At 41.0% G+C, this 26938-nt stretch overlaps 1 protein-coding gene across 1 annotated transcript in view; it reads right to left on the reverse strand.

Annotated features, from left to right (window-relative positions):
• Window positions 1-525: 525 nt before the first annotated feature.
• Window positions 526-26938, reverse strand: part of snap29 (synaptosome associated protein 29) — a 33728-nt gene continuing 7315 nt past the window's right edge. The window contains exons 2-5 of the mRNA XM_043715379.2: window positions 24017-24207; window positions 18297-18382; window positions 6297-6395; window positions 526-4111 (exon numbers count right to left, since the gene is read on the reverse strand). Coding sequence (XP_043571314.1) covers window positions 3954-4111; window positions 6297-6395; window positions 18297-18382; window positions 24017-24207 — 534 coding nt within the window. The 3' untranslated portion in view covers window positions 526-3953. The remainder of the gene's footprint in view (window positions 4112-6296; window positions 6396-18296; window positions 18383-24016; window positions 24208-26938) is intronic.

Consider the following 26938-nt stretch of genomic DNA (forward strand, 5'->3'; position numbering starts at 1 on the left):
GATATTGTTAGTATGTACATAGTTACCAAACAGATTTTGTAAAGCTGATTTCCATATACAACAGCTGCATTCTTAGTTAAACTAAAGAAGAAAACCAGGTGTACTTTTTAAAAAAAGTCTTCTAGGATGTCACCCACAGAGGGGACCAATTTTATGCAGAAGGAATAGCATTAGTCAGGAATGCATGTTTTTTAAGGCCACTTTAAACAGTAGGATATAACATACATGCAGATGGAAAGCACTCCAATAGCTGATAGCGGTTCCACATTGATCAATGGAGTTTGGCCATTGATTATCCAAGCTATCTTCACAGATCAATCTCAGTCTTAAAAAAACGAAACAAATCCAAACTTCTGTACGGGAAAGATAAAACTCCAGTTTCATTCATTTCCTCTTACCAGATTACATGCATTAGAGGTTTTATGGTTTTATGACAAAGAGTCAGATCATTTCTAACTAAAAAAGTCCAAAAATCGTAAAGACAGTTGAAGCTTAAAGCTCAAAATACAAATATTTCCAGCCCAGTAACAAATCAAATACATTTTATTAGTTTACTCTTCCAAGTATTTTTACAGTTAAAGCAGAATCACATTATAGGGTTTCTGGTCAAAATTTATAATTTCCATGCCCCTTGTAAATGTTAGTACAACCTATTCCACATAGGCTAGTTAGTACTTTTGGTGTATTAAAACTTTTCAGAAGGCACTCGATAAATTGCATACAGCATTTCTATCTAAACATGTTAAGTAATACCAGAATGGCACCATTTCCAGATTTACAAAAATGCTGCACTCTTATTTATCTAAACAATGTGTTCAAATGTATTAGTCTCCATGTGGAGTAAAAGCTGCCACAGGCTAATATAGGTCAAATATCTATACAAAGTCTTTCTGACATATGAAAGAAACTAAGGCAGCAGCAAGGTTTCAAAATACTTCAGGTATTGTAACATGTTCCCCTTCAAGTTGGATTGAGCAGCAAGTACTTTCAATCTCTCAAAGTATACACAACTTACTTTCTGGAAGTTTAAAATTCAGACACCTGCTGATTACACACCATGTACTAGTGGTGCCAGAGGACTATAGTAATGTGCAGCTAATTGTGATTCATTTTTTGAAATGAGCGCAGGAAAACTTCAATTTGTTTCTCTGATTCTCAAATTCACAATTTAATGCACATTTGGAGGAAAAATGTCCACAATGAAGAGTAAAGATAATAATCTGGCTATGCAAACTTACAAAATAACCAAATTACATGTACACAATGGCACAATTACAGAATGAGTAATTAACATTCCATTTTTAGCAATTATTCAACAAGCATCGATTCAACATTTGCATACAAAGTCATTTGTAGTGCATAACTTCATTGCTGAAGACACATTGTCACAGGCTTTCATCTTGCACTCACCAGAATGGTTTGCAAGAATACCAATTCAAAGAGGCAATGAATGCTTATACTTGAGGAGAGGAGCTGATTAGTTGGTAAGTGGATGTTGGTAAAGATACTGCCATGGAGAATGCACACATTAATGACGATAACCAGTTAATTACCTGGCTTGTAACAAAACCTTAATCATTAATTGACATGTTAGCAAGTTGTCCACTCACCAACTAATCAGCTCCTCTCAAATATTGATTGGCTCCTTGCCAACTGTTCTGGAAGCGCAAAATGTCATTAAGCAATAAAGTCTGCACACTGGATATTCACATTCAATTGTAGCCAACATTTTTAATGTTTCACATTTCAAGTCCATTACAACAAAATTAGCTTTTATGCTCAGTTACTGCATCCAAAATGAAGTTGCAATAGCTACAAACCCATATATTGCACAATTTGAAGTAATAGTGGGGAGGTTCTTGAAATAGAAATCAAACTTTAGTTTGAGACACAATTTGACGCAAAGTTGCATATTTCATTCCAAATGTTCCACCATTGACAAAAAAACCAGTGAAGTTTAAAAAAGTTGGATTCTTTAAATATAGTCGAATTAATTGCTCATTCTTCTTTGAATGCAAATCTGATGTACATCTTAAGAACAGGTACTTTCTATAGATTATTCCTCAGAACCTTTGAAAAACTCAGTTGCTGAATGTGTCTAGCAGTAACCTACCACATTCCCCATAATTTGGGAGGGTGTCCAGATGGGCTCATTTACTAATTTGGACTTAACAGCATCAAGAGAGAAATTTGCAACCTTCAAGATAGGCTGTTCTTTGATCTCTTCACCCAACCCTGACCTGACTTACAAAAGGTTAATGGGTAAAAAAGGCAGGCGCAATGTGTTTGCACAAACTTAGTTTGAAGGACAGTAAATAAACTGGTTTTGACAGACATACTGCAGAGTCTCAAGAACAAAAATTTTGATCCTGGTGGCCTCAGTCAACTGTTCCCACTCACTTCATACTTCATTCATCAAAACACAAACCTTGAGGGAAAAAACAGCCTTGCAATAAAAAAAAAACAAAGCTGTGTGAAGATCCTTGAATTTCTCAGCAGGCAGACAACTTGGCACCATAACTAGACAAAAGGAGCAGTCTGATGGTTATAACTAATAGGGGGTCAGATTCATGGAATTTCCAAGTGCTGCATCTTCTCTGTCGGATGTTTAGAGAACAGCATGTGTTTATATTAGGACTACCAAGTTCACAATCTCAATTAATCAGCTCTTTCAATTGCACCTTAGAAACAAGAAATCCAAAGGCAAGAAACAAGACAAAGAAACACTAATAAAAAGTGACTTGGACACAATGCATCTCTCAGCTCATTGACAAACAGTGAGGAGTGAAGGAGGAAGTACATTCTGCAGAATAATTTAATACTATAGTAGTGAATGAATGAAGACATGAGTAAACTCATTTACCAATGTGACAACTCAATCAAGTTATTACCAAATTTGCTTAAAATCTATTATTTTCAAATCACTTTTTAAAAAGACGACAATTCCCCAGACATTTGCTTGACAATCAGCTAATGGCGGTTCTCAAGGATTCTTCTAGCCCAAATGCCCTAAATACATCACAAGCATAACAGGATTAAATTAACAGCTAATAGGCCTGCTCTATAGAGAGCTCCTCCAGTAGTGCCAAAGTACATTGACCATGAAGTTTTGTTGAATACTCAAGTGTTTACATATGCTACAAATTGAATTCCAAGAGAACAAAAGACTGCTCATTAAAAAAAACAGCCCTTCCAAAAGAGGTTGTTTCCCTTGATGCAAAAATTCAAAGGGCACGTTTTGATACGGATAACTGACTGGTGGAAACATTTATTGTTGATACATATATTCATCTTGGTAAGAGGTTGATACATTGCTGACCTGATGCTAGTCACAAATGACCAAATACATCTCTCCAAGCATCTTCAAAGTGAAACCACAGACTAGGCAAGAATGAATGGGGGCATCCTGAATTGTAAGTCAGCAGGCAAAATGTAAACCAGCTAAAGCTGACTCATCAGACCATAGTACAGAACTGGAGTCTAATGTTTAATAATTCTTCAGTGATTTCACACAGGCCAGTTTTACTGGCTCCCTATTCCATCAAAGCTACCAGTAACAAGAAAGTGCATCCAGGTTTTGCATTAGTAGTGACACACAAATTTTAAATCTTGGACAATATTTGCCACCTGTCCAAAGTGGCACAGATCATTATCATTCACATTAGAAGAGTGTGCACGTAAAATTGCTGTACAACTTCAGATCCTTTCTGCATTGCATATCAATTAGTATTGGTAACAGACACCCAACATACATAATCAAAAATTCAGATGCCATTGCTATACATTCAGAAATACATTGTCAAGAATCAAGTCAATTTCTTGGTTGGGGGGTAAAGGTGTATCAAGTTGTTTTCTTTAAAACCCACTCATGAAAACATCTGAATAGAGTTATTTCTGCAAGGTCAGCTATTTTCAGAAGGATTTTAAAATAACGTGAAATCCCAAGCAACATTTTACAGTTTACGAATCTGTCGATCAGTTGCGATAATCTTAGAGTCCAGGCGCTCTGTCTTGGTCGTCAACCGGTCAATGATCTGATCCTGGTCATCAATTTCTGATTGCAGGCCAATTGCCAGCCCCCTCAGACGGCCAAGGCCAGAGGAGAGCTCATCTGTGATTACAGAGAAGAAACAGAAGGAACCATGACTCATGCTTAGATAACTAGAAAGGCCACTATAGAAGCTTTCACAATCGTAAGACATCTTGTACATAGTTATATGTTGATTAAAGTACTTCTGAACAATAGTCACTATTGTTAAAGTCAGGAAATGTGCACACAGGAAGCTCATACAGACCACATGTGAATGACCAAGTCATTTGTTTAGTTTAGAGGACTTACAGTATGGAAACAGGCCCTTCAGCCCAACAAGTCCACACCGACCCTCTGAAGAGTAACCCACCCAAACCCATTTCCCTCTGACTAATGCACCTAACACTATGGGCAATTTAGCATGGCCAATTCACCTGACCTGCACATTTCTGGACTGTGGGAGGAAACCAGAGCACCTGGAGGAAACACACGCAGACACAGAGAATGTGGAAACTCCATACAGACTGTCACAAGAGGCTGGAATCGAATCTGGGACCTGGTGCTGTGAGGCAGCAGTGCGAACCACTGAGCCACCGTGCTCTTTTCCTGTTGATTCCGGGATATACATGCTCATCAGTAAGGATAACTTCCTACTCTTCTTCAAAACAGTACAGGCAGCTGCGATTCAACTGCTTACTCAAAAGATGGTACCCTCTGGCGATGGCAACACTCCTTCAGTACCGCATTGGAATGCCAGCCTAACGCCCTGCATTCAAACTCTTGCAATGGGACTTGAAACCACAAAATTGCTACCTCATAATTCCCTACTGAAGTATTCCTGACTGTAAAAGGGAAAGGTGATCTTGGAGGAAGTATATATGACAAAATTCACTTAAAATGGAAATTAGAATGCAACATGAATGCAAAAGAAATACAAGCTACCCATTACAGTTACAAGTGGTATGCTTGAACCATTAATATAAATTTGAACTAGAATTTACAAAGAACCTTATCATTTGAATTATTTATTACTTTTGAGCACAGCAATTTGTAGAAGGAAATGCTTTATTGATTGGCAAAATAAAATTGACAAGTTCATGTACTTGGAGGGACCAGAAGACAAGACATTTGTTACTGGCAATTAAACATGTGACACCCCCCCCCCCCTTGGACACTTTGCCACAACAGCAGGACAGAGATTGGAAGCTCAGGAAGGGCAAAGGAGGGAGGGCCACTGGAGATTTCGTGTACCAGAAAGTGCTGCTGCTGTCAGATTAAAGATCTTCAAACGTGCAACAATTGATCCTTCATGCAGTGGGTTATTGTATCTGTTGCAGGGAATACACTTGTTTAGAGGTTTTGTTTGGGTAGGGGTGGTGGTGGTGTTGGACACAGTACTTGAATAAAAAAAAGCTATAGAGACTTTAGACCAGTTGCTGATAGATCTGCTGAGTAACAACAGGTCACTCGTGGCATTAAAGATGGCTGATCATTGAAAGACCAAGCCATAAAGGAGGCACTATTTGTGCCTCAAAACTACAAAAATCTCCAGGAGGCAGAGAGACTCAGGATCACATCAGAATTAGATCACAATAGCCTAGTGCTTTAGTTCCATTTACCTAATAAAATATTGTAATTTCCGAGGTTTCAATGGGAAATGTCATAGGGATGTTCAACATGAAAACAGACCCTTCAGTCCAAGTCATCCAAATCCGATATCCTTAATTAGTCTAGTCTTATGTGCCCGCATTTGGTCCATATCCCTCAAAACCCTTCCTATTCTTCATTTATCCATCCAAATGTTGCAATTATATCAGCCTCCACCACTTCCTCCAGCAGCTCATTCCATACACTCACCACCCTCTGTGTAAAAGTTGCCCTCAGGTCTCTTTCAAAGTTCTCCCCTCTGACCTTAAACCTATGCCCTCTAGTTTTGGATTCCCTCACCCTGGGGAAAAGGACCTTGGCTATTCACCCTACCCATGCCCCTCATGACTTTATAAACCTCTAACATCAATACTCTGCCTCCTACCCTCCAGAGAAAATAACCCCAGCCTATTCAGCCTCTCCCTACTGCTCAAACCCCAGCAACATGCTTGTAAATCTTTTCTGAACCTTTTCAAGTTTGACATCTTTCCTATATCAGGGAGGCCAGAATTAATGCAGTACCTGTCCAATACCAGTCGAATGACATTTTCTTGAGGTGTGGATGGGTGCAAGAAACAAATGCATGGACACACAAGACTAAAATATGACAATGCCTTACCTAGACTGCTATCTATCTGTGCATGATAACTATGAAGAACATTGTTTTTAGAGTAACGGTCATCTTCAAGAGCAGCAGAACTGCTAGCAGCTCCAAAACCTGAAGAGAAAAAAAAAGGAAATTAGCAAAATTCAAACCAGAAGGACTTTTTTCAAAAAATTCAATTTTTAATCCAAGGTATTTTTCCGGATACTTCATTTTTGCACAAAACCTGAAAGGCATCTTGTCAGTAATTTAATAATTTTGCAGTCAATTTAAAAAAGACAGATGATTGCCTTATCGGAGGATAGAAATGCAAATGCAAGAGAAGGGACTCTCTGGCATGTCATATAGCTAGTGCGGCCTAATCTCTGAACACAGAATTCAAAGCACAGGATTGACACAGCAAGTGGAGTTCCAGTTGAAAGGCATCAGATAAGCCTGGTATTGGAAACAGCAAAAGTAGAGGAAATTCAGCCCATCAAAATCTTTGCAAGAGCAGTTTAGCTAGCCCTACTGCTCAGTCCAAAAACAAACATCAAACTACACGCCATCCAAGGAATCCACAAGCTTGTCTGACTTAGGTGAGTAGATTAGTGACCACTAACATCTAGAAGGACATAAGCAGATACATGGGAACACCGTGTACCACCTGGTTATTTCCTTCCAAGCCACTTCCCATCCTGTCTTGGGTGTTTTGCTGATCTGTGACTGGGTCAAAATCCTGGAATTTCCTCAGGGCATTATGGGTCTACCTACAGCATGTGGACTGCAGCAGTTCAAGGCTACAGCTCACCCCCACCTTCTCACAGACAACTTAGGGTGGGCAATAAGAGGTGACCAACCAGCAATGGCCACGTCCCATGAGTGAATACATTTTTAAAAAAAAAAACACTGTACAATCCAATTGTCAGACCAAGACATTTGGCGCAAAAATCCACCTGCCTCAAGGATCCCAAAGCACAAACGTTCTCAAAGCAGGCAGACCGACTATTAGTTCCCATCATGTGTTAACAGAGGGAAGGCAGTGAAGGTTTTAAGGGAAGGGGAGTTTCTCAAATTGTAAACATATGGGAAATGGTTTCCCTAATTATCAGCACTGGATCATTCAGTGTGGGCACAGGCAACGTGCTTTGAAAGATCATCATTTCCTATTGACAGGAAGAGGATCCTGGTAGTAGCTGCAACAATTTAGAAAAGAAAAAAGGTGAGGAAACAGGAGCAGCTCCAGCGGATAGTGCATTTAATGAAGGAAACAAAACTCTGGCTTTAATACTAGAAGTATAGAACTCTCAAACTGAAGTGAGCTTCTACAGTTTCTGGTCAGGTATGGAGTGAACAACATTGAGCCTTCTGTTACAGTGAGGGTGTAAAAGTCTTAGAAAACCCATCAGGTTGGTTCACATGGATACAATAAAGGGATGAAGGCCTGTTGTGTGGTTCACAAGTTACAGCTTCCCCCACTACACCCCTTTCCAGCTAAAAACTGACAATATTGGGCAAAGGTGCCTCAGTGATTAGCAGTGTCGCTTCACAGCGTCAGGTACCCAGGTTCAAGTCCAGCCTTGAGTGACTGTGGAGTTTAAACATTCTCCCCATGTCTGTGTTTTTTCTCTGGGTGCTCTGGTTCCTCCCACAGCTCAAAGATGCACAGGTTAGATGGAGTGGCCTTGGGAAAGGCAGGGTTACAGGACTGGGATGGGTCTTCTCTTTGGAGGGTCAATGGGGACTTGGTGGGTCTTAATGGCCTGCTTGGGATTCTTGATGGCAAGTTGTTACGTTAAGTTAGAATGATTTCACAGAGTAAAATTCCAATGAAGAGAAATGAAAAAGATCTTAAAAATTATATTTAATATTAGTAAAGTGCAAACTCATGTGCATCCAAGCCATTGCTGAAGATGAAACAGTAAATAAGAGTGAAAAATCCAAACATGGAGACAAAAATAAAAGCAGGAAAGACTTACAGAAAACTGTGAGTGATTGAAGTGGCCACTCCTACACTACAATATTCTTATGCACATTAACATGAACATTTTAAATTTATACCAATAATTGAAAGTCACATGGAAGTAATTACAATGCTGTACAAAATCAGAGGACAAGGTGGCAAAGAACATGCATTTGAATTGTGTCTGAGTTGCAAAATCCAGTCAGTAGCCCCAGCTCTGAACAGGAGCACATCACATCTTTGTTGGACTGAGGGCCAAGAGCTGCAATATCCAAAAACAAAAACCTCCACTATTAGAAGTAAAATTCATATTTTTTAAACAAGTTAGAACGAGATGTTAAATGTCTATTTCTTACAGAAATGTGGCTTAGGAGTTTGACTGTTTCTTTACAAAGTCATGGTTCATTAAAGTTTAGCTCATGATTAGTTTTCTTTGGAACTACTGCATCAATTTTGGTGCTTAAATTATCCTTAAAAAAATAAACCCTTAACCCCAATATGATTTAAATCCTGGCTGGAACTTCACATTCCACAAAATAATTTGTAAACTCTGCAGTCAATGACATCCCACCTGCAATTTACATCTTCCAAAGTTCCCGGTTATAACAAAGCTATGGCTCCTTCAGTACAGCTGCCTTCTGCAGTTTTACCCTAAGAAGCCTGCTTTCATACAGGCCAGGTCAGGCAGCATCCAGGGAACAGGAGATTCGACGTTTCGGGCACAGGCCCTTCTTCAGGAATTCCTGAAGGGCCTGTGCCCGAAACGTCGAATCTCCTGTTCCCTGGATGCTGCCTGACCTGCTGTGCTGTTCCAGCAATAAAGTTTCAACTTTGATCTCCAGCATCTGCAGACCTCACTTTCTCCTTCATACAGGCCAGGCAGGCATGTGTTAGCTGGTCATCCAAATGCCAAGGCCAACTGGGAATCTCAGCTCCAACTGATCACTTCCTCACATGGATCACTGGATGGCACAACACGGTAACACCACAGTCAGTTTTCCCCTCTCTAGTCCACGAGAGGAGAAGCCAACTGCAATGCTCCTTTGTCAGCCTGGCTGGGATCATTTCCACTCAGATGCAAATTGAACAGGAGATCTCTTACTGCAATTCTTTTTTCAGAAATATTAATTTTAAAATACCAACTTGAATGCATAACAAATCTTTGCGAACTATGTTTATTTCCGGCAGACTACTGTGATTAGTATAGAACATACAACACTATTGGTATGACGCGCTGTTGCCACCTAGTGCTGCAGACTAAATACTGCAGCATTATCGCCTGCATTGCAAGTTTATCACCAGCAAATGAGGTTGGTTAAATTATAGAGAATTATCTGGGAAAGCATTTCAAGACTACAGTTTGAAATCAAGGAATCAGGTCGGAATAGGTACTAATTTTAGCATAGGTAGAAATTTGATTTGCTAATAAGAAACTGATTGGCATAAATGGGCCTACTTCTCTTGTAGGTATATTCACATATTAAATAAAAAGATTTCTGAACAAATTCCTCCCCATGGATGTCCCAGACTATGTTTAGAAAGTTAAAATCCTATATCATTATACCCCAATTATTCTTACAACTGTGATACCTTAGATATTCATTCCAATTTCCCACTGGCTGGGGGGGGGGGGGGGGGGGGGCGGGGGGCTATAGTACAAATCCATCAAGGAGAATCATCTTATTTCTCAGTTCCATCCATATAGTTTCATAGGAGATTCCTGGGGGATTGTCCAAAGTACTGCTGTCATGTTGTTCTTAACCAAAAACACTCCTCCTGCTTCCTTTGTATTCTTCCTATGGCATTATACCCTGGAATATTAAGCTGTCAGTCCTATCCCCACCTCAGCCATGTTTCTGTAATAGCTAGATTTCCTAGTCCCATGTTCCCACCAATGCCCAGAGTTCATCTGCCTTACCCAACAGGTCTCTTGCACGGAAATAAATGCAATTTAATTCATTAGTCTTCTCATCTGTTGCTGACCTCTTGCCTGCCTTGTCCATTTAACTTGCCCCCTCTTATCAGTGTCAACCTTCTCTTGTCTCACGAGGGTCCCACCACCCCCAAACTAGTTTGGGGACTGAGTAGCACCAGCAAACCTTCCCACAAGGATATGCAGTTCAGGTGCAATCCTTCCCTCTTAGAGGGGTCACTTCTGCCCCACAAGAGATCCTAAGATGTGAGCCCCTGCTCCGTGCACCAGCTCCTCAGTGACTCATTAATCTGCCTTATCCTCCTATTTCTTCTCACACTCACATGGCAGCAGCAGTAATTCAGGAGTTTTCTGTTGACACCTGCTTTTTAAATCTCCAGCCTAAATTTACATTCTCTCAAAATCTGATCCGTTTCTCTGCCTACATCATTGATACTGCACAACATCTGGCTGCTCACACCTCTCCTTTGAGAATTTGCTATAACTGCTCAGATATCCTTGACCCTGCACCATGGAGGGAACACACCACCCTGATGTCTCACTTACAGCCACAGAAACGCCTGTGCTTCAATTAGAGTCCCCTATTGCAATCGATAGTTTGGACCTTGACATACCCCTTAACAGCCAGACATGTGAGCTGCAGAGCGCAATTCCCATCAATATCCAAAACAGAATACTTGTTTGAAAGGGAAACATTAACAGTAGATTCTTCCACAACATCCTACCTCACCTGACAGTCACTAATGTGTATCTGACTGTACCCTAAAGCTATCAACCTCTGACTTCTGTATACTCCTCAAAGATCCACCTGCCATTCTATGCATCGGATAAGAGCTGCGGCCAAACACTTGCCATAGACAGTCTCCAGGGACATTCCTGGTGAAGGGCTTATGCCTGAAACACAGACTCTCCTGCTCCTTGAATGCTGCCCGACCTGCTGTGCTTTTTCAGCCCCATCCTTTTCAATTCTAACACTCCAGCATCTGCAGTCTTTACTTTCTTGCCTCCATGGACAGTCAACACATTGCCCACATCCAACAAGAGGAGCATCCCACTCTACTAAATGGCACTTCTGCCCCTTTCGCAAGTTGTGGACTTAGACTTACCTTAAGAATAAAAACACTCAGCTCCAATCCCAACGTCTGCCACTTACTTGTGGCATCCGGATCTTGGAAACATTAATATCCATTGTATTAAGAGGACAATAGGAACAGATCAAAGTGCAACCTTGAAAAGGAACCAACCCTTCCCCTATCTACAATTTTAGATTGCAAAAGATTATAAATTAATATTCTTAAATTCCAAAACTTATCTGAACTTAAAATGCACAAACTAAATCTGTTAAGGCTCCAAAGTGAACAGCCTCCTAAACCTTCGCCAGCTCTGAGTGATAGCTTGCTGATCCCGCAGCTTTCTAGATTTGACCTTTCGATGCCAGAAACTCTGGGAACCCTCCACCCAAACGCTAATCTGTTGCATTCGGTACTGTAGAGATGCCCCTCTCCAGAGCCTGCAGAACTCCTCTGCTGACAACCTCTCCCCATGGTGCTGACAATAATCCATTCTCTGCAACTTGTGTCTCCCTTCGCTGATTGAATTGCTTTGTTTTTGTGATTTTTGTTTGAAAGGTCTCAAGAGAAAGCTAAAAAGCCAAGTGTTAACAACTCTCACCTTTTCACACTAGGAGTGGCAGCCTTCAACTGTGAAATCCTAAACCAGGACTAAACCTATAATCTCATTCAGACCAGTGTGCTAACAACTAAACCATGGTAGAGAGTTAAGAGTCATAGAGATATACAGGACGGAAACAGACCTTTCTGTCCAACTCGTACATGCCGACCAAATATCCCAACCTAATCTAGTCCCATTTGCTAGCATTTCGCTCATATCCCTCTAAACCTTTCCTATTCATATTCCCATCCAGATGCCTTAAATGGTGCAATTGTGCCAGCCTCCACCATTTCCTCTGACAGCTTGTTCCATACACATGCCACCCTCTGAAAAGGTTGCCCCTTAGGTCCCTTTTATTTCTTTCCCCTCTCACACTAAACCTATGCCCTCAAGTTCTGGACTCTCCTACCCCAGGGGAAAAAAAAATAATGACTTTGCCTATTTATCCTATCCATGTCCCCCATGATTTTATAAAGCTCTACAAGGTCACCCCTCAGCCTCCAATGCTGCAGGGAAAACAGCCCCAGCCTATTCAGCCTCTCCCTATAGCTCCAACCGTGGCAACATTCTTGTAAATCTTTTCTGAACCTTTCAAGTTTCACAACATCCTTCTGATAGGAGGGAGGGAGCCAGAACTGCACAACATTCCAAAAGCAGCCGAACCAACATCCTATACAGCTGCAACATGACCTTCCAACTCCTATATTCAATGCTCGGACCAATAAAGAAAAGCATACCGAACACGTTCTTCACTACCCTATCTAGCTGCAACTCCACTTTCAAGGAACTATGAACCTGCACTCCAAAGGTCTTTGGTAAGGTCCTGGGGAGTGTTGCTGAACATTCAGTGCTTAAGTCCTGCTCTGATTTGCCTTTCCAAAATGCAGCACCTCACATTTACCGAGAATAGAATGAATTGAATCCCTAGCGTGGAAGCAGGCCATTTGGCCCATCAAGTCCACACCAACCCTCTGACGAGAAACCCACCCAATTACTCTACATTTACCCCTGACTAATGCACCCAACCTACACATCCCTGAACACTATGGACAATTTAGCTTAATCAATTCACCTAACCTGCACGTCTTTGGTCTGTGGGAGGAAAGCTGAGCACCCAGAGGAAACCCACGCAGACATGGGGAGAACGTACAAACTCCACACAGAGTCTCTCAAGCATGGAATTCAACCTGGGTCCCTGGTGCTGTGAGGCAGCAATGCTAACCACTGAGCCACCATGCTGCCCATTAAACTCCATCTGCCACTCCTCAGGCCCATCTGATCAAGATCCCAATTTACTGAGGTAACCTTCTTTGTTGTCCACTGCACCTCCAATTTTAGTGTCATCTGCAAGGCTAATAACTATATCTCCCACGTTCACATCCAAATCATTTCTAAAAGTGACAAAGCAGTGTACCCATCACCGATCTTTGTGGCACACCATTTTCCAGCTGTCCCTATACCTGTGAACATCTGCCCTCAATCAACTTTTGAAAGTTCTTGCCTAATATCAAAATTCGCCTTCCTCCAATTCAGAACTTCAACTTTTAGATCTGGTCTATTCTTTTCCATCACCATTTTAAAATGAATCTAACCATGGTTGCTGGCATCTCAGTCATCTGCCCTGCCTTCTACCATCATGGCCCACCAACCCCCAACACCCACCTCCTCACTTGTTTAAATCCTCTCAAGCAGCTCTAGCAAATCTCTGTGCCAGTATATTAGTCCCCTTCCAATTCAGGTGTAATCCATCCTTCTTGTACAGGTCATTTCGACCCCAGAAGAGAGTCAAATGATCCAAAGAAATGTGAACCCCTCTCCTCTGCACCAGCTCCTCAGCCACTGACTTCATCTCTCTATCCTCCTATTCCTACCCTCACTAGCTCATAGCATCAGGAGTAATTCAGACATTACTAACCTCAAGGATCTCATTTTTAAAATTCCTGCCTAACTTTCTTTAGTCTCCTTTCAGAATCATCCTGTTCCCTTCTGATGTCATTAGCACCAATGTGTACAATGACCTCTTGCTGGGCTGTCTCCCTTTTGAGAAAATTCTGTACCCTCAGATATCTTTGATCCTTAACCAGAGAAAAATCTTGTCTGTTTTAATAAGCTTGTTTTATTTAACATTCAGTATTAACAAATATTTTCATAATGAAGACTTCTTTCTCTCCCAAAGTGAAAGCAATGATTTTGAAAGACAGAGAAACCACACAACGAGCAATCAAAGCAGCTTTTGTAAATCATTCAAACCCAGGACATGGATCCCATGCAAGGCTAAGGAAAGAGGTGCTAGCCAACAAACCAGATTTTTAAAAAAGTCTGACGTCAATGGTAAAGGAAAAGCTAATGGAGGAACAGCAGAAGCATTTGCAATAAACTGAATTAGAGGCTGCATTTATCAAGGAACTACGATACAAGCTGAACAGAAATACTGCTTACCTTGGAAGATAGACAGAAATAGGACAGCAAAGGAGAGAATTTCATAAATACAATAAAGGCAAAGAGTACAGTTCTCTATGCAAGGACACAACAATTAAAAGCATGTCCAAAAGAGAGAGAAAAACCCCACCATAAATGAAGTGGTTTTAGTGGAGTTTAGCAAAGGGCAGGCCACAGTGTATCAAGAGTTGCAAAGAAAACATTGCGACAAACTCCTTACAAAATACGATTAGTACCCAAATGTTGCAGGGACAAAAATTGGGATGGATAAAAGAAACTGACTACAGGGCAGAAAGCAAGTGTTATTGGTTACAGACGATAAATTTGTCAATTTACTCTAACAAAATAGGAGAAGCTGTGGATTCAGAGTGCATTGATATTTTACCTAATATACTTCCCATGCAAAGGGGTCAAAAACAATGGCACGATTACATTTAACAAAGACTAAAGCACATACAAAGGAAATAAAGGGATGGTTAAGGGTAGACCTTTGAGGTCTAGAGTACACCAAGAGTCAGGGACTCACTAATACCTAGAACCACAAGTAACAATAGAATACAACTACATAACCAAAAGCAGCAGAATGTGAGGCACAGGAAATGATTAAATGTAATGCTCAATTCACATCATCCATGTTCGGTTCTGGTGAGGCACTAGGGAGACATTTACAACTAGAGTACAGTTTAGAGAAAAGGCACAGAGCCAATCCCTCGCACCAGAGGACTGGATTTAGGGAGAAAACCTGGAAGACAGATCGTGAGCTTTTCTGCCTTGAAGGCAGATTACAGAGCAGATATTATTGAGATATAAAAAGTAGTAAGAAAATTATTTTTGAACTCAACAGTAAGCAGGCTAAGAGGATAAACGTGAGTTAGATGCCAGGAATGTGTTTATGTAAACAACATTTCTAAGAGAGCAAAAATAAAACAAATTAAAGAGCAGAACTTGGGGAGGTAGAAAAAATGGCCAAACAAAATAGACTAAAATATCCTCTCATCTGTAGTTCTATCTTTGGGACTAGACCGGTTTTCCTGAAGCTTTTCTAGTGTTCATTAACTTTTGGTACCAATTCAGTTTTTTCTTTTAAAAAAAACTCTTCAAAAGGTCTTTGAACTATGTTAAATTTTGTTAGAAAAAATGTGCATGTCCCTTGAACTCAAACACATTCAGTGTAAACCAATGAAATGCGAGGTTGAAGTCCAATTGTTATCCCAGAAAGGTGATATCAAGCGGACAAAGTTCCTCTACCTGCAGAGGAAACAAACTGCATTCACATAGTCCTCCATTCCCAATCAGGTGTCTAATGATAGAAAAGTGTTGCTGAATAGCTAACAACTCAATGCGTTGATCACAAAAGATAGGGAATTGCACATTTTAAAAGAGGCACAGTTTTATACTGTAATATCAATCATTAGTGTGTTGATAGAATATGGGCAAATCCCACCATTGGGATTCAAACCCAGGTCCCCAGAACATTACCTGGGTCGCTGAATTAACAATCCAGCTATAAAACCATAATTGCCTCCCCAAACAAGGGGTTTTGGCTCAGTGAAGGTATGAAGCTATAGCTCCAAGTTAGATAGAAGCAACATACTGTGGACGCTGGAGATTTGAAATGAAAACAGTACTGGACAACCTCTCCACAGCCACTGCCAGAGCTACTGAGTTTCCCAGGCACTGTTTCAGTTCCAAGCCAGCGTGGTGTGTTGCACAGGTGGAAACTTGCAGGTGGAAAAGGCACCTGCTGCCAACATCTTTCAAGAGGCTAAGATTGCAGGTTCGGAAGGTGCTGTTGAAGGCACCTTGACAAGCTGCTGCAGGAGATACACAGCAACAATGGCACAAATGGTTAAGGCAGTGAACACTTAGAACCCCAGTGGATAGGGTGCTGATGTGGGCTGCTTTTCCAGATTGCAGTGAGCTTTTGTGGGAGCTGTAACTACCCAGCCAAGTTGAGTAAAGGAGAGGACACAATTACATTCCTGATTTGAATCTTCTAGATGGTGTGCTACACAGTCCACAGACTGACCTCCTGTAGCCAAAGTATGGATGGCCCAGTTATACTTCTGGTAAGTGGACCTCAGGATGTTGACAGTGGGTGATTCGGTATTGGTTATGCTGTTACATGTCAAAGGAGATAGCTGAATTCTCTTGGAGAAACTGCCTGTGTGTGGTGCAAATTATTTGCTAAACACAAGCCTAAAAGTTTTCCAGTCAAGAGTGTGGCAGTGGAAAACAGGTCAGACAGCATCCGAGGAGCAGGAGAATCAATGTTTCGGCCATAAGCCCAAATCAGGAACCTTTCCTTTTGAAGGGCTTATGCCCGAAATGTCGATTCTCCTACTCCTCAGGTGCTGCCTGACCTGCTGTGCTTTTCTAGCACCACACTTGTGACGCTAATTACCAGATCTGTAGTCCTCACTTTCTCCTCCCTGAAAGTTTTCCGGAGCTGACTGTATCGGGGAAAAACATGACTGGTCAAGTAACTGAAGAGTCATGAATAATACCAAACAAATATCGCCATGAGCAGTGAACATCCCCACTTCACTAAAAGACATTGATGAAGCAGTTAATGATTAAAGGAATTCCTGCAGCGATGTCTTCAGTTGGAAGTGAGAGGAATCACAGCAATCACAGCCATCTGCCTTGATGCAAGGTACAACCAACAGTTTGAATACCAGATCCTTCAGAATGGTAGTTTTTTATTTATTGAAGACTTCAAAATTGGTTTCAATTATTAGTTCATTTCCTTAAAATTCCACAAATCCAGTACAATTTCATCTGGCAGTTTTCCATTTTCTCATACTAAAATCATTTGACTGAAGTAGAAATACAGCAGATACAGTTGTCAGCCTAGTGTCAGACAGTATCTTCAAGAAAGAGATAAGATTAATTTTTATATTAGAAAAGGTACTAAGGAATACAAAGGGAAAACAGATCTATGGCACTGAGGATGAATGGACGTCAAAAAGGGCCCGAATGCCCTGTCATTTCCTATGCACCTTCCACCATAGATTACCATAGTCCTTACCAAATCTGTGGCAGTCTACCATCTTCGGAGATAATGGTTGCAATGTGGCGGCAAACAGTATTACACGTTGGCTACTGCAGCTAAGGAGCCCAATCTGGCATGACTGAGTCGGTCACATTTGCTGAAGAGAAACACAATGGGCCAAGAAGGTGCAGTATTTTCCCACCTTTTATCTGGGTCTCCTCCTTTGCCAATTGAGCTGTTAATTTCTGGTAATCTCTTCTGACATTCTTTAAAGTGGCTGCAATTAACCAGTTGTTTAGAGACCAACAGATCAGAATTGCCAGGATTAAGCACTGGCTGTTTGTTACATTCCTGAAGTACCAGAGTCTAAAGAGCAAAAGAAATAAAACAAAACAAAACACACTGCAGTCTCAATTGGAAAAGTGAACCCAGACTTGGGTTTTCTGTTGGCATTCTCCAAGAAACATGGAAGTATATTTGGTACCTGGTGTACTGCTGGACAAGGCTGAAGATAACAGGAACTGAAAAGGGGCTTCACAATGGGCTAAGTAGAACGATGCTTAGTCATTCAGGTCTGCTAAGATTACATGAATCACTAACTGCTGCCTTTATCAAATAAGGACAAAACATTTGAGATTGGTCATGTCACAGACAATTCCGAATAAGACATACACTTGGCAGAGAGACCGGTGTAAAAAGCAGCCTGAGAAAACCCTTTTTATCCACCAGAACTTAAGATTAATGCCGCAGGAGGTACCCCAAGTCAGGAGGCATGCAGATGCCGAGAAGACTTCCAACCTGGCCAGCTGCTGACCCTTCTGGGTAACAACATATTGGCTTAGTTACAGAACCCAGAGTAGCAAAAAGAAAAATAAAGTAAAGTGTGTTATTCAGTACAGTACTTAATCACTTGAGTTTTATAGAGCTCCAAGCATCTCCATTGTATCTTCATCAATGTATATACTGTTGTCTCACAGATGGGCAACAGTACCGCGCGTTGCCCCCCCCACCTCCACCTCCACCAAAAAGAATTACCTGAAGTGTCGAGTTTCCTCAGGTTTGGATGGTTCGCTCGGTACTCATTTTCTTGCTGCATACTCTTATCCAAAGCATCTTTTAATCTATGACAAAATTTAAGAGATTTTAAAATATCAAATAGCTGATTATGTAGGTAATTGGACTGTAAAGTTCTAGAGTTAATAAAAAAATCTCTTGATGGGCCTTAACACTATTGCACTGTGCTGGACATCTCTGATAACAAGGCAGCCAGATTGCAGCTATCTGCTGCTAAAATTTGGGCATGCTCCGAGCTATACATGGGATCAGCATGCTATTCAAAAATCTGACCAAAAACCCAAAATAATAATTGCCACACTTTAAGCGTCACTGGAACTGCACTATTTGGGCAAGTAGGAAATATGAATCAATTTCTTGACTTGTGCTTTGTAGATAACAGACAGGTTCTTGAATTTCAGAGGGCAAGTTACCCACTGCTATCCTGACCTTCTCTTGTTGTCACAATATGAAGTGGTTAGTCTAGTCGAGTTTCAGCATGTTGATAGTCAGATTCAGCAGTGGCAACGCTGAATGTCATGGGGTGACAGTTAGCCTTTCTTGTGGCACATGGTTAATGCCTGGCACTTAGGGCATACGAACACTGCTTGCTATTTGTCAGCACAAAGCTGGATATTGTTCCGGTATTGTGGCATTTGGACCTGGACTGCTTCAGTGCCTAAGGCTTCACAAAAGTCATGAAATAATGAGCAGTCATCAGCAATCAATCCCACTACTGAGCTAACAATGATGGGGAAGTCATTGATAAAACAACTGAACAAACAGTTAGGCCAAGAATATCAACAAAAAACTCCTAAGGTAGTGTCCTGGAATCAAAATGGAGCAACTACAAACATTTTCCTTTGTGCCAATTATGACTTCAACCAGTTTATAAGCTTTACCTTGATCCCCATGGACTCCAGTTGTGGTCAGTACTCATTGGAAGAGGGTGAGAAGACAACTTATTTGAAATAAGATCGAGGTTTGACAGATGTAGCACAATTGTGCAGATTCCCATTTCCCACAGCAATTCACTTTTACAGCTTATTTAAATCTAAAGTCAGAATGAAAGGATGTGTGGAACTTGGAACTAAGAGGAGGCCCAATACCAGCAGCATATACATTAGATTCGCAGAGCTGGACAGCATGGAAACAGTCCCTTCAGTCCAACTTGTCCATGCCAACCAGATGGCTTATATTAATCTAGTTCCGTTTATCAGCATTTGTTTATATCCATCTACAATGTTCTGATTTATATACCCATCCAGATGCCTTTTAAATATTGTAATTATACCAGCCTCCACCACTTCCTCTGGTAGCTCAATCTGTACAAATACCACCCTCTGAGAAAAAAGCTGCCCCTTAAAGCTCAACCCACTTCACCTGAAACTTATGCCTCCTAGTTTTGGACTTCCTTACCCTGGGGGATAAATAAAGATGCCAGCTGTTTATCCTATCCATGGCCCTCATGATTTTATAAACCTCTAAAGGATGCCCCTCAGCCTCCAACGCTCCAGGGGAAACAGCCCCAGACTATTCAGCTTCTCCCTATAGCTCAAACCCCTCAATCCTGGCAACATTTTTTGTCCATCTTTTCTGAACCTTTTCAAGTTTCATAACATCTTTCCTACAGCAGGGAGACCAGAATTGCACACAGTATTTCAATAGTGGCCTGACCAATGTCAGGCACAGCTGCAACATGATCTCCCAATTCCTGTACTCAATACTCTGACCAATAAAGGAAAGCATACCAAACACCACCTTCACTATTCTATCTACCTGCGACTCTGCTTTCAAGGAGCTATGAACCTGCACTCCAAGGTCTCTTTGTTCAGCAACACTCCTTAGGACCTTACCATTAAGTGTATAGGTTCTGCTAAGATTTGCTTTCCCAAAATGCAGCACCTCACATTTAACTAAAAATTAAACTCCCTCGGATACTCCTCAGCCCATTGGGCCATCTGATCATGGTTCTATTGTACCAGAGGTAACCTTCTTCACTGACAATGACACATCCAATTTTGGTGTCATCTGCCAACTTACTAACCATATCTTCTACATTCACATCCAAACCATTTATATTAAATGACAAAAAAAAGCAGTGGACCCAACACTTGTTAACACAAAGCTGGTTCACAAGTTTAGCTCTGACTTAATGATTTTATGCAAAGGCAGGACCTATTGAATTTATCAAGTCTAAAGACACCAAAACATGGATGCATGGTCTGTGGGGATTACTGGCTAGGCCAGCATTTATTATTATGTATACCCAAACTGTCCAGTGGTCAGTTAAGAGTCAAGCACATTGCTGTGGATCTGGAGTCACATCTAGACCACATCAGCTAAGGACCGATTTCTTTCCCAGAAAGACAATAGTCGGTCGGTCGGTCTCATGGTCATTAGTAGACTCAATCCCAGATTTTTATTGAATTCAAATTCCACCATCTTCCATTGTAGTCTAACAATACCACCAGGCCACTGCCTCCCCAGTGGGGCTGGTTGTAGTCACAAATGCTAGCTTATAGTTGTTGAACAAATAGTTCCACTGACTGTTTAATTTAGAGTAAGCAAAAGACAAAAATGTTTAAGACAATAGCTTAAATTTTCCTTTACTTACTAAAAAAAGGGAAAAGGTTTCTAGACTAGGGAAGGAAGTTGCTTTATTCTGGCACAAAAAAAGAAGAACTACACAACTTCCTCATGCACATAAAGCATAAAGTCATAAATGAACAGTGGCCTTACCGACTGCTATGTCATTGCCCCACTCTATTGCAACCATCAAGCCAGGTGCAATGTAGAGTGCAGGAAGGCATGCCAGGAGCAGCACCAGACAGACATTCCTAAAAAAAATGCCACCTCAACCTGGTGAAGCTACCAAACAGGATTACTTGCGTGCCAAACCACATAAACAAGTGACAGGCAGAGCTAAGTGACTTCACAATCAACAGATCAGATCCAAGCTCTACAGTCCTGTCAAATTTCATCATGGACAAACATCAATTGAAACCAAAACCAAGCAGGTTATTGCGAAACAAGTCCACACAGATCCTGACCTTAGTACAATCTCAGTTCAAACATGGTCAAAAGAGCCGAGTTGGTGAAGTGGTGAGAATGACTGACCTCAACACCAAGGCTTTTATCGATCAAGTATGTCATCATTAAGCTTTGGTAAAACTGGAGCCATTAGGAATCGGGGAAAAACCTTCTGCTGGTTGAAGTCATACATGGCACAAAGAAAAATGGCTTTGGTTGTTGGAGGATCAGTCTTCTCAGCTTCATCTCTACAGGAGCTCCTCAGGGTAGTGTCCTTGGCCCAACCATCTTGAACTGTTTCATCAATTACATTCCCTCCACCAGAAGGTCAGAGTGCGGATGCTTGCTGATAACTGCCGAGTGTCCAGCTTTTGAGCTTGTAAATCTTAAACTAATGGCAAATGAGTTGACTGTGTGAATGAAGGGGTCTTGTCAGTATTTCTTGAACCATGATTTTATTTAAATCAGTATGAGAGAAGGCATCCTTGGGCTAAGGTGAGGGTTTGTTTGGATTGGGAGAGTTTTTGATTCCTCGGCCCATTAGTCAGTCAATCTGGTCAATGTTCTGTTGGACAAGCAGGCAGCATTGCGTGGTGTTATGGCTTAGTTGGTTAAAGCATTTATCAAGTTAGTAGGCGATCCTGGGTTCAAATCCTAGCAGTATCTCTTCATCATTTTAAAGCTCCCTTGATTAACCTTTTCTCCAAGGCCAAGTTGCTTTCCCAACCTGGAGCTGTCTAATAAGGCAGAATCTTTCCAAGGATACAGCAGACAGTAAACATTGAGGAGCATTTATGACTCCACAAATATAGAAGCAATCTATGCCAAATGCAGCAAGATTAGGTTTGGCTGTCAAGTGCTAAGTAACATTCATGTCGCACAAATGCTAGACAATAACCGCTTTCAACAATAGAGAAACAACCATCATATCTTAACATTCAATAGCATTCCCATTGTTGAATCACTGACCAGAAACTGAACTGAATTAATCATGGGTACTGTGGCAAGGCTCTTGCGGAGCAATGAATGTTCCTACCACTGAGCCAAAGGCTGAAAGAGTTGATTAAAAGATTTCCAAGAGCCAGAGGTTAGGAAGCTGGAGTTAAACTATGTTATAAAAGTACTCTGTCAATAACCAGTGTTCAGATAAAAGAACCATTGAGTTGTAGTGGTACATTTTTAATCACAGTGCTTGTTTTTCTTGATGTCAAAACCAGATGTCTTCACATCTGACTGAAGACATTTTACTCAATTCAAATGGAAAGCATTTTCAATTCCAATTCAGATTACTGGAAAATTGCACATGTCAAAAACCTAATTACAGCAGCCTTCAAAAGGCATACTAAGAAAGATTACTGAGGTGTAATATTTGTAGTCAGTTAAAAAGTAAGGATTGATTGGATCTTATATAACTATTGCTATGCAATCTTATGATCATTGGTTTAAGTTTGTGCGGAAGGAAACCAACACAAAAGCTACTTTAATTGTGATGTGCATGCTTAAAATAAATTAGAGCACTGATGCAAAACTAAACAGAGCTTAGATTTTGAACTAGTGGCATATGGGTTTTCACTTGTGTGAATGAAGGGATTTAATCATTAACTTGACAGCTTTGCAGGGGCCATGGTTTATTTAAACCAGTACAAAAGGCATCCTTGATGTGAAAATGGGATTTCTTTGCATTGGGAGAATTTTATGAATGGACAGAGTATACATTGAGAAGCAGTAGCTTTCTGTTTAGAAGGAACAGGATTTTTCTTTCACTCCAGGGAAAAAAAAACTTACAGCTTGAAAAACTTGTGTTGCTGCCCAGAAAGATCCTGGTTGAAGATAAAAGGTATGAAACAGATTCGCTTTGAGAAAGGAATTAGAATCATGTTTCCAAGGTAAGGATTTTAGTTTTAAAAGTTACATTCAAGAGTGTCTGATTAGAACAGTTAATTTGAAGAAAGTTTAAGCTCAGTCATGTAACCTATCAGGTAAAAAAAATGTCAAATTCTTTGACTGGAAACTGAAAAAAATTGTCAAGTTAAACCTATAACTATGATACAGAAGAGAATTCTGTTAACTGAAGGGTTGAAATAAATGGGATTGCGTTGTTTCAAAATCTTGAAAATGGTCTATTGTGAATAGCTTGGTTGATTCTATTTTCTCTTGTGAGGATAGTAAATTTCTGTTTTATTGTCAAAAGCAAAAGCAAATCTGCAGCATTGCATACTTTTGTTTCAGTAAAAGATGACCTTAAGTAAAAAAAAAAGCCTCCTAAGCCATATTTCAGTCCGGGATCTGCCTTGTCCAGTAACATTAGTTGGGATCACAGCGTAATATCCAAATTACACAAAAGCAGAACAGCTCAATCATTGCCAAATCATTCAATGTAAGAAAAATGTTTTAATTAGAAACCAGTCCTGTGACACTTACAAAAATAAAAACTTGTCAGAGTTCAGAGCAGACCAAGCATAGAGGAGTTGAGGAGCGATGGAGGTCAACATTATTGACTGACAGAGGGTGAACAAGCATCTGCCTTCAGAGGATGCCACTGAGAAAGAGGAAAAGTAGGACTGCAGGATAGAATCTGGGAAGTCACTGTGAGAAGTAGCAGAGAGAAGTGGAGATGGACAAGGAGAACGAGGAAGGATGGACTGGGAAAGGAGGAAGAGGATACTTACTTGCTGCACATTTGTGTTTCAGGCACTGGAGCGGCTTGTGGTTCTGGGTTCTTAGATTTGAAGTAGTTTGTAATGCCACCAAAGATACTCTTAATGCTGTTGATGTGTCTCTGGCTAACTTTTAAATCCTGGTCCATCTTATCCACCATATTCTCGGATCGCTTAAGAGATTCACCTTGTCGCAGTAGTTCCTGTGGAGCATATAAACCAAATCTGTAATAACCATTAAGACATGCAGTGTGAATATAGGGAGTTTGGCAGGAAGTCAAAAAGCATAAGACCATAAGACATAGAAGCAGAAATTAGGCTATTCGATCGAATTGCCAATCACGGTTGATAAGTTTCTCAACCCCATTCTCCCACTTTCTCCCCATAACCCTTGATCCTCAAGAACCTATATACCTCCGTCTTAAATATATTCAATGACCTGGCCTTCATAGCCTTCTATGACAATGAATTCCACTTCTCTTCCCTCTACTTTTCACATCTGTGACCTCAAAAGGTAGTAATGACTGGATTAGCCATGTGCTAGAGACAGTAGGGACAGCAGGATAGGCCAGATGAATGCATGGCTGATAACCTGGGGCAGGGATTCAGATTTTTGGATCATTGTTATAGTTCTAAATTGGGGCAAAGCCAATTTTAATGATATTGGACAGGAACTTTCAAAAAGTTGATTGGGAAGGCTGGCAAGGAGGTGGCTTTTTGAAATGAGATAATAAAAAGTGAGGACCAGCTGTTGGTGCGAAGGGGAAGGTTGGCAGAGTAGGGAACACTGAATGAGTAGAAGTATTGAGGCTCTGATCAAAAGAGGCGACATTAGGTAGAGCCAGCTGGAATTAAGTGAATCCCTTGAATATTGGAGATTTATGACTAAGAGGGAAATCCTGAGGTGGCAAAAAAAGAGCCATGTGATAACTTTGGCAGATAGGGTAAAGGAAAATCCAAAGAGATTCTGCAAGTATTGTATATTAAGGACAAAATAATAACTATGGAGAGAATAGGGCCCCTTAAGGATTAAGGCCATTGTGTGTGGAAGCACAGGAGATGAACGAGATCCTAAACAAATATTTCTTATCAGTATTTACCATGGAGAATGATATGGAAGTGAGGGAACTTGGGGAAATATACAGCGATGTCTCGAAAAGAGTCCATATTACAAGAAGTGGTATTGGAGGAATTGAAATGCATAAAAAGTAACTAAATCTCCAAGACCTGATCAAATGTATCTCAAAAGGTTGTGGGAAGCTCGGAAGAAATTGTGGGGTCCCTAGTAGAGATACTTGTATCATAGACAGCCGTGGGTGAGGTGCCAGAAGACTGAAGGGCGACTAAAGTTGTGCCATTATTTAAGAAAGGCTGCAAGGGAAAGTGAAGACACTACAGACCAGCGAGCTTAACATCAATGGTAGGTACGTTGGAGTGGATTCTGGGACAGGATCTATCTGCATTTGGAATTAGGGATAATCAGTATGGCTTTATGCGTGGAAAATCATGTCTCACAAACTTGATTAAGGTTTGTTTCGGGAGATAACCAAGATGATAGATGAAGGCAGAGGAGGTGTTATCGACATGGACTTTAACAAGAATCTGCATGGTTGACTGGTTACTAAGGTCAAATCACATGGGATCCAGGGAGATAAGCCAATTTTGAATCCAGTTGGCTGACAGTCAGAGACAGCAGATGCTGGGAAGATTGCTGTTCAGACTGGAGGCCTGTGACCAGTGGTGTGCCGCAAGGATTGGTGCTGGGTCCACTGTTGTTCATCATTTATATAAGTGTTTGGGATGAGAACACGAGGCACAGTTAGTAAGTTTGCAGATGGCACCAAAATTGGTAGTGCAGTGGATAGTGAAGAAGGTTTTGTAAGATTACAACAGGAACTTGATCAACTGGGCCTGGGGCAGGAATTTAATTCAGATAAAATGTAAGGTGTTGCATTTTGCTAAGACAAACCAGGGCCAGACCTACACAGCTAATGGTAGGGCCTGGGGAGCCCTGCCATACAGATAGACTTCAGGCTGCATGTACATATTTCCTTGAAAGTGGCATCACAGGTAGACAGCATGGTGAAGGTCGCATTTGGTATACTTTATTGGTCAGAGCAGGGTACAGGAATAGATATATCATATTACTGCTGTACAAGCAGTTGTTAAGGCCACATTTTGAATACTGCATACAATTCTGGTTGCCTTGGTATAGGAAGGATGCTATTAAACTGGAAAGGGTACAATACAATTCTGAGATGCCTGGATATAGTGTGGGTGTGAGAATGATGTTTCAACAAGTAGGAAAACTAGGACCCAAGGGGACAGTCTCAGAGTTAGGGATGACCCTTTAGAACAGAGATGGGATTGGAATTTCTTTGGCCAGAGGTAGAAAGTCTGTGGAGGCCACATCGTTGAGTATATTTAATAGAGATACATTCTTGATTGATAAGGGAATCAAGGGTTATGGGGAAAAGGCAGGACAATTGGGCTGAGAAACATCAGCCATGATTGAACAGCAAAAAGACTTGATGGGCTGAATGGACCTAATTCCACACTTCACTTATGGTCTTCCTGACGAAGGCGTTTTGCTCAAAAATGTCGATTCTCCTGTTCCTTGGACACTGCCTGACCTGCTGTGCTTTTTCAGCGCAACACTACTCTAATCTCCAGCATCTGCAGTCCTCACTTATTCATGGTCTTATCAGTCCTAAATGGCCTTCCCTGTATCATTAGATTTGACCCCTGGTTCCTTAACTCCTCAGTCACCAGAAACATCCACCTCATTCTTAACTCCAGTGAATATAGCACTAACCAATTCACTGTCTGTTCATATCAGTCCTACTACCTCAAGAATCAGTTTGGTAAAACTTTGTTGTACTCCCTCTGTAGTACAATCAGCCTTCCTGAGCTAACTGTACAAAGCTCCAGGGT

The sequence above is a fragment of the Chiloscyllium plagiosum genome, unplaced genomic scaffold (assembly GCF_037043375.1).
Source record: "Chiloscyllium plagiosum isolate Xiang-an unplaced genomic scaffold, Cpla_swu_hap1 HiC_scaffold_24, whole genome shotgun sequence".
NCBI classification, from domain to species: domain Eukaryota; kingdom Metazoa; phylum Chordata; class Chondrichthyes; order Orectolobiformes; family Hemiscylliidae; genus Chiloscyllium; species Chiloscyllium plagiosum.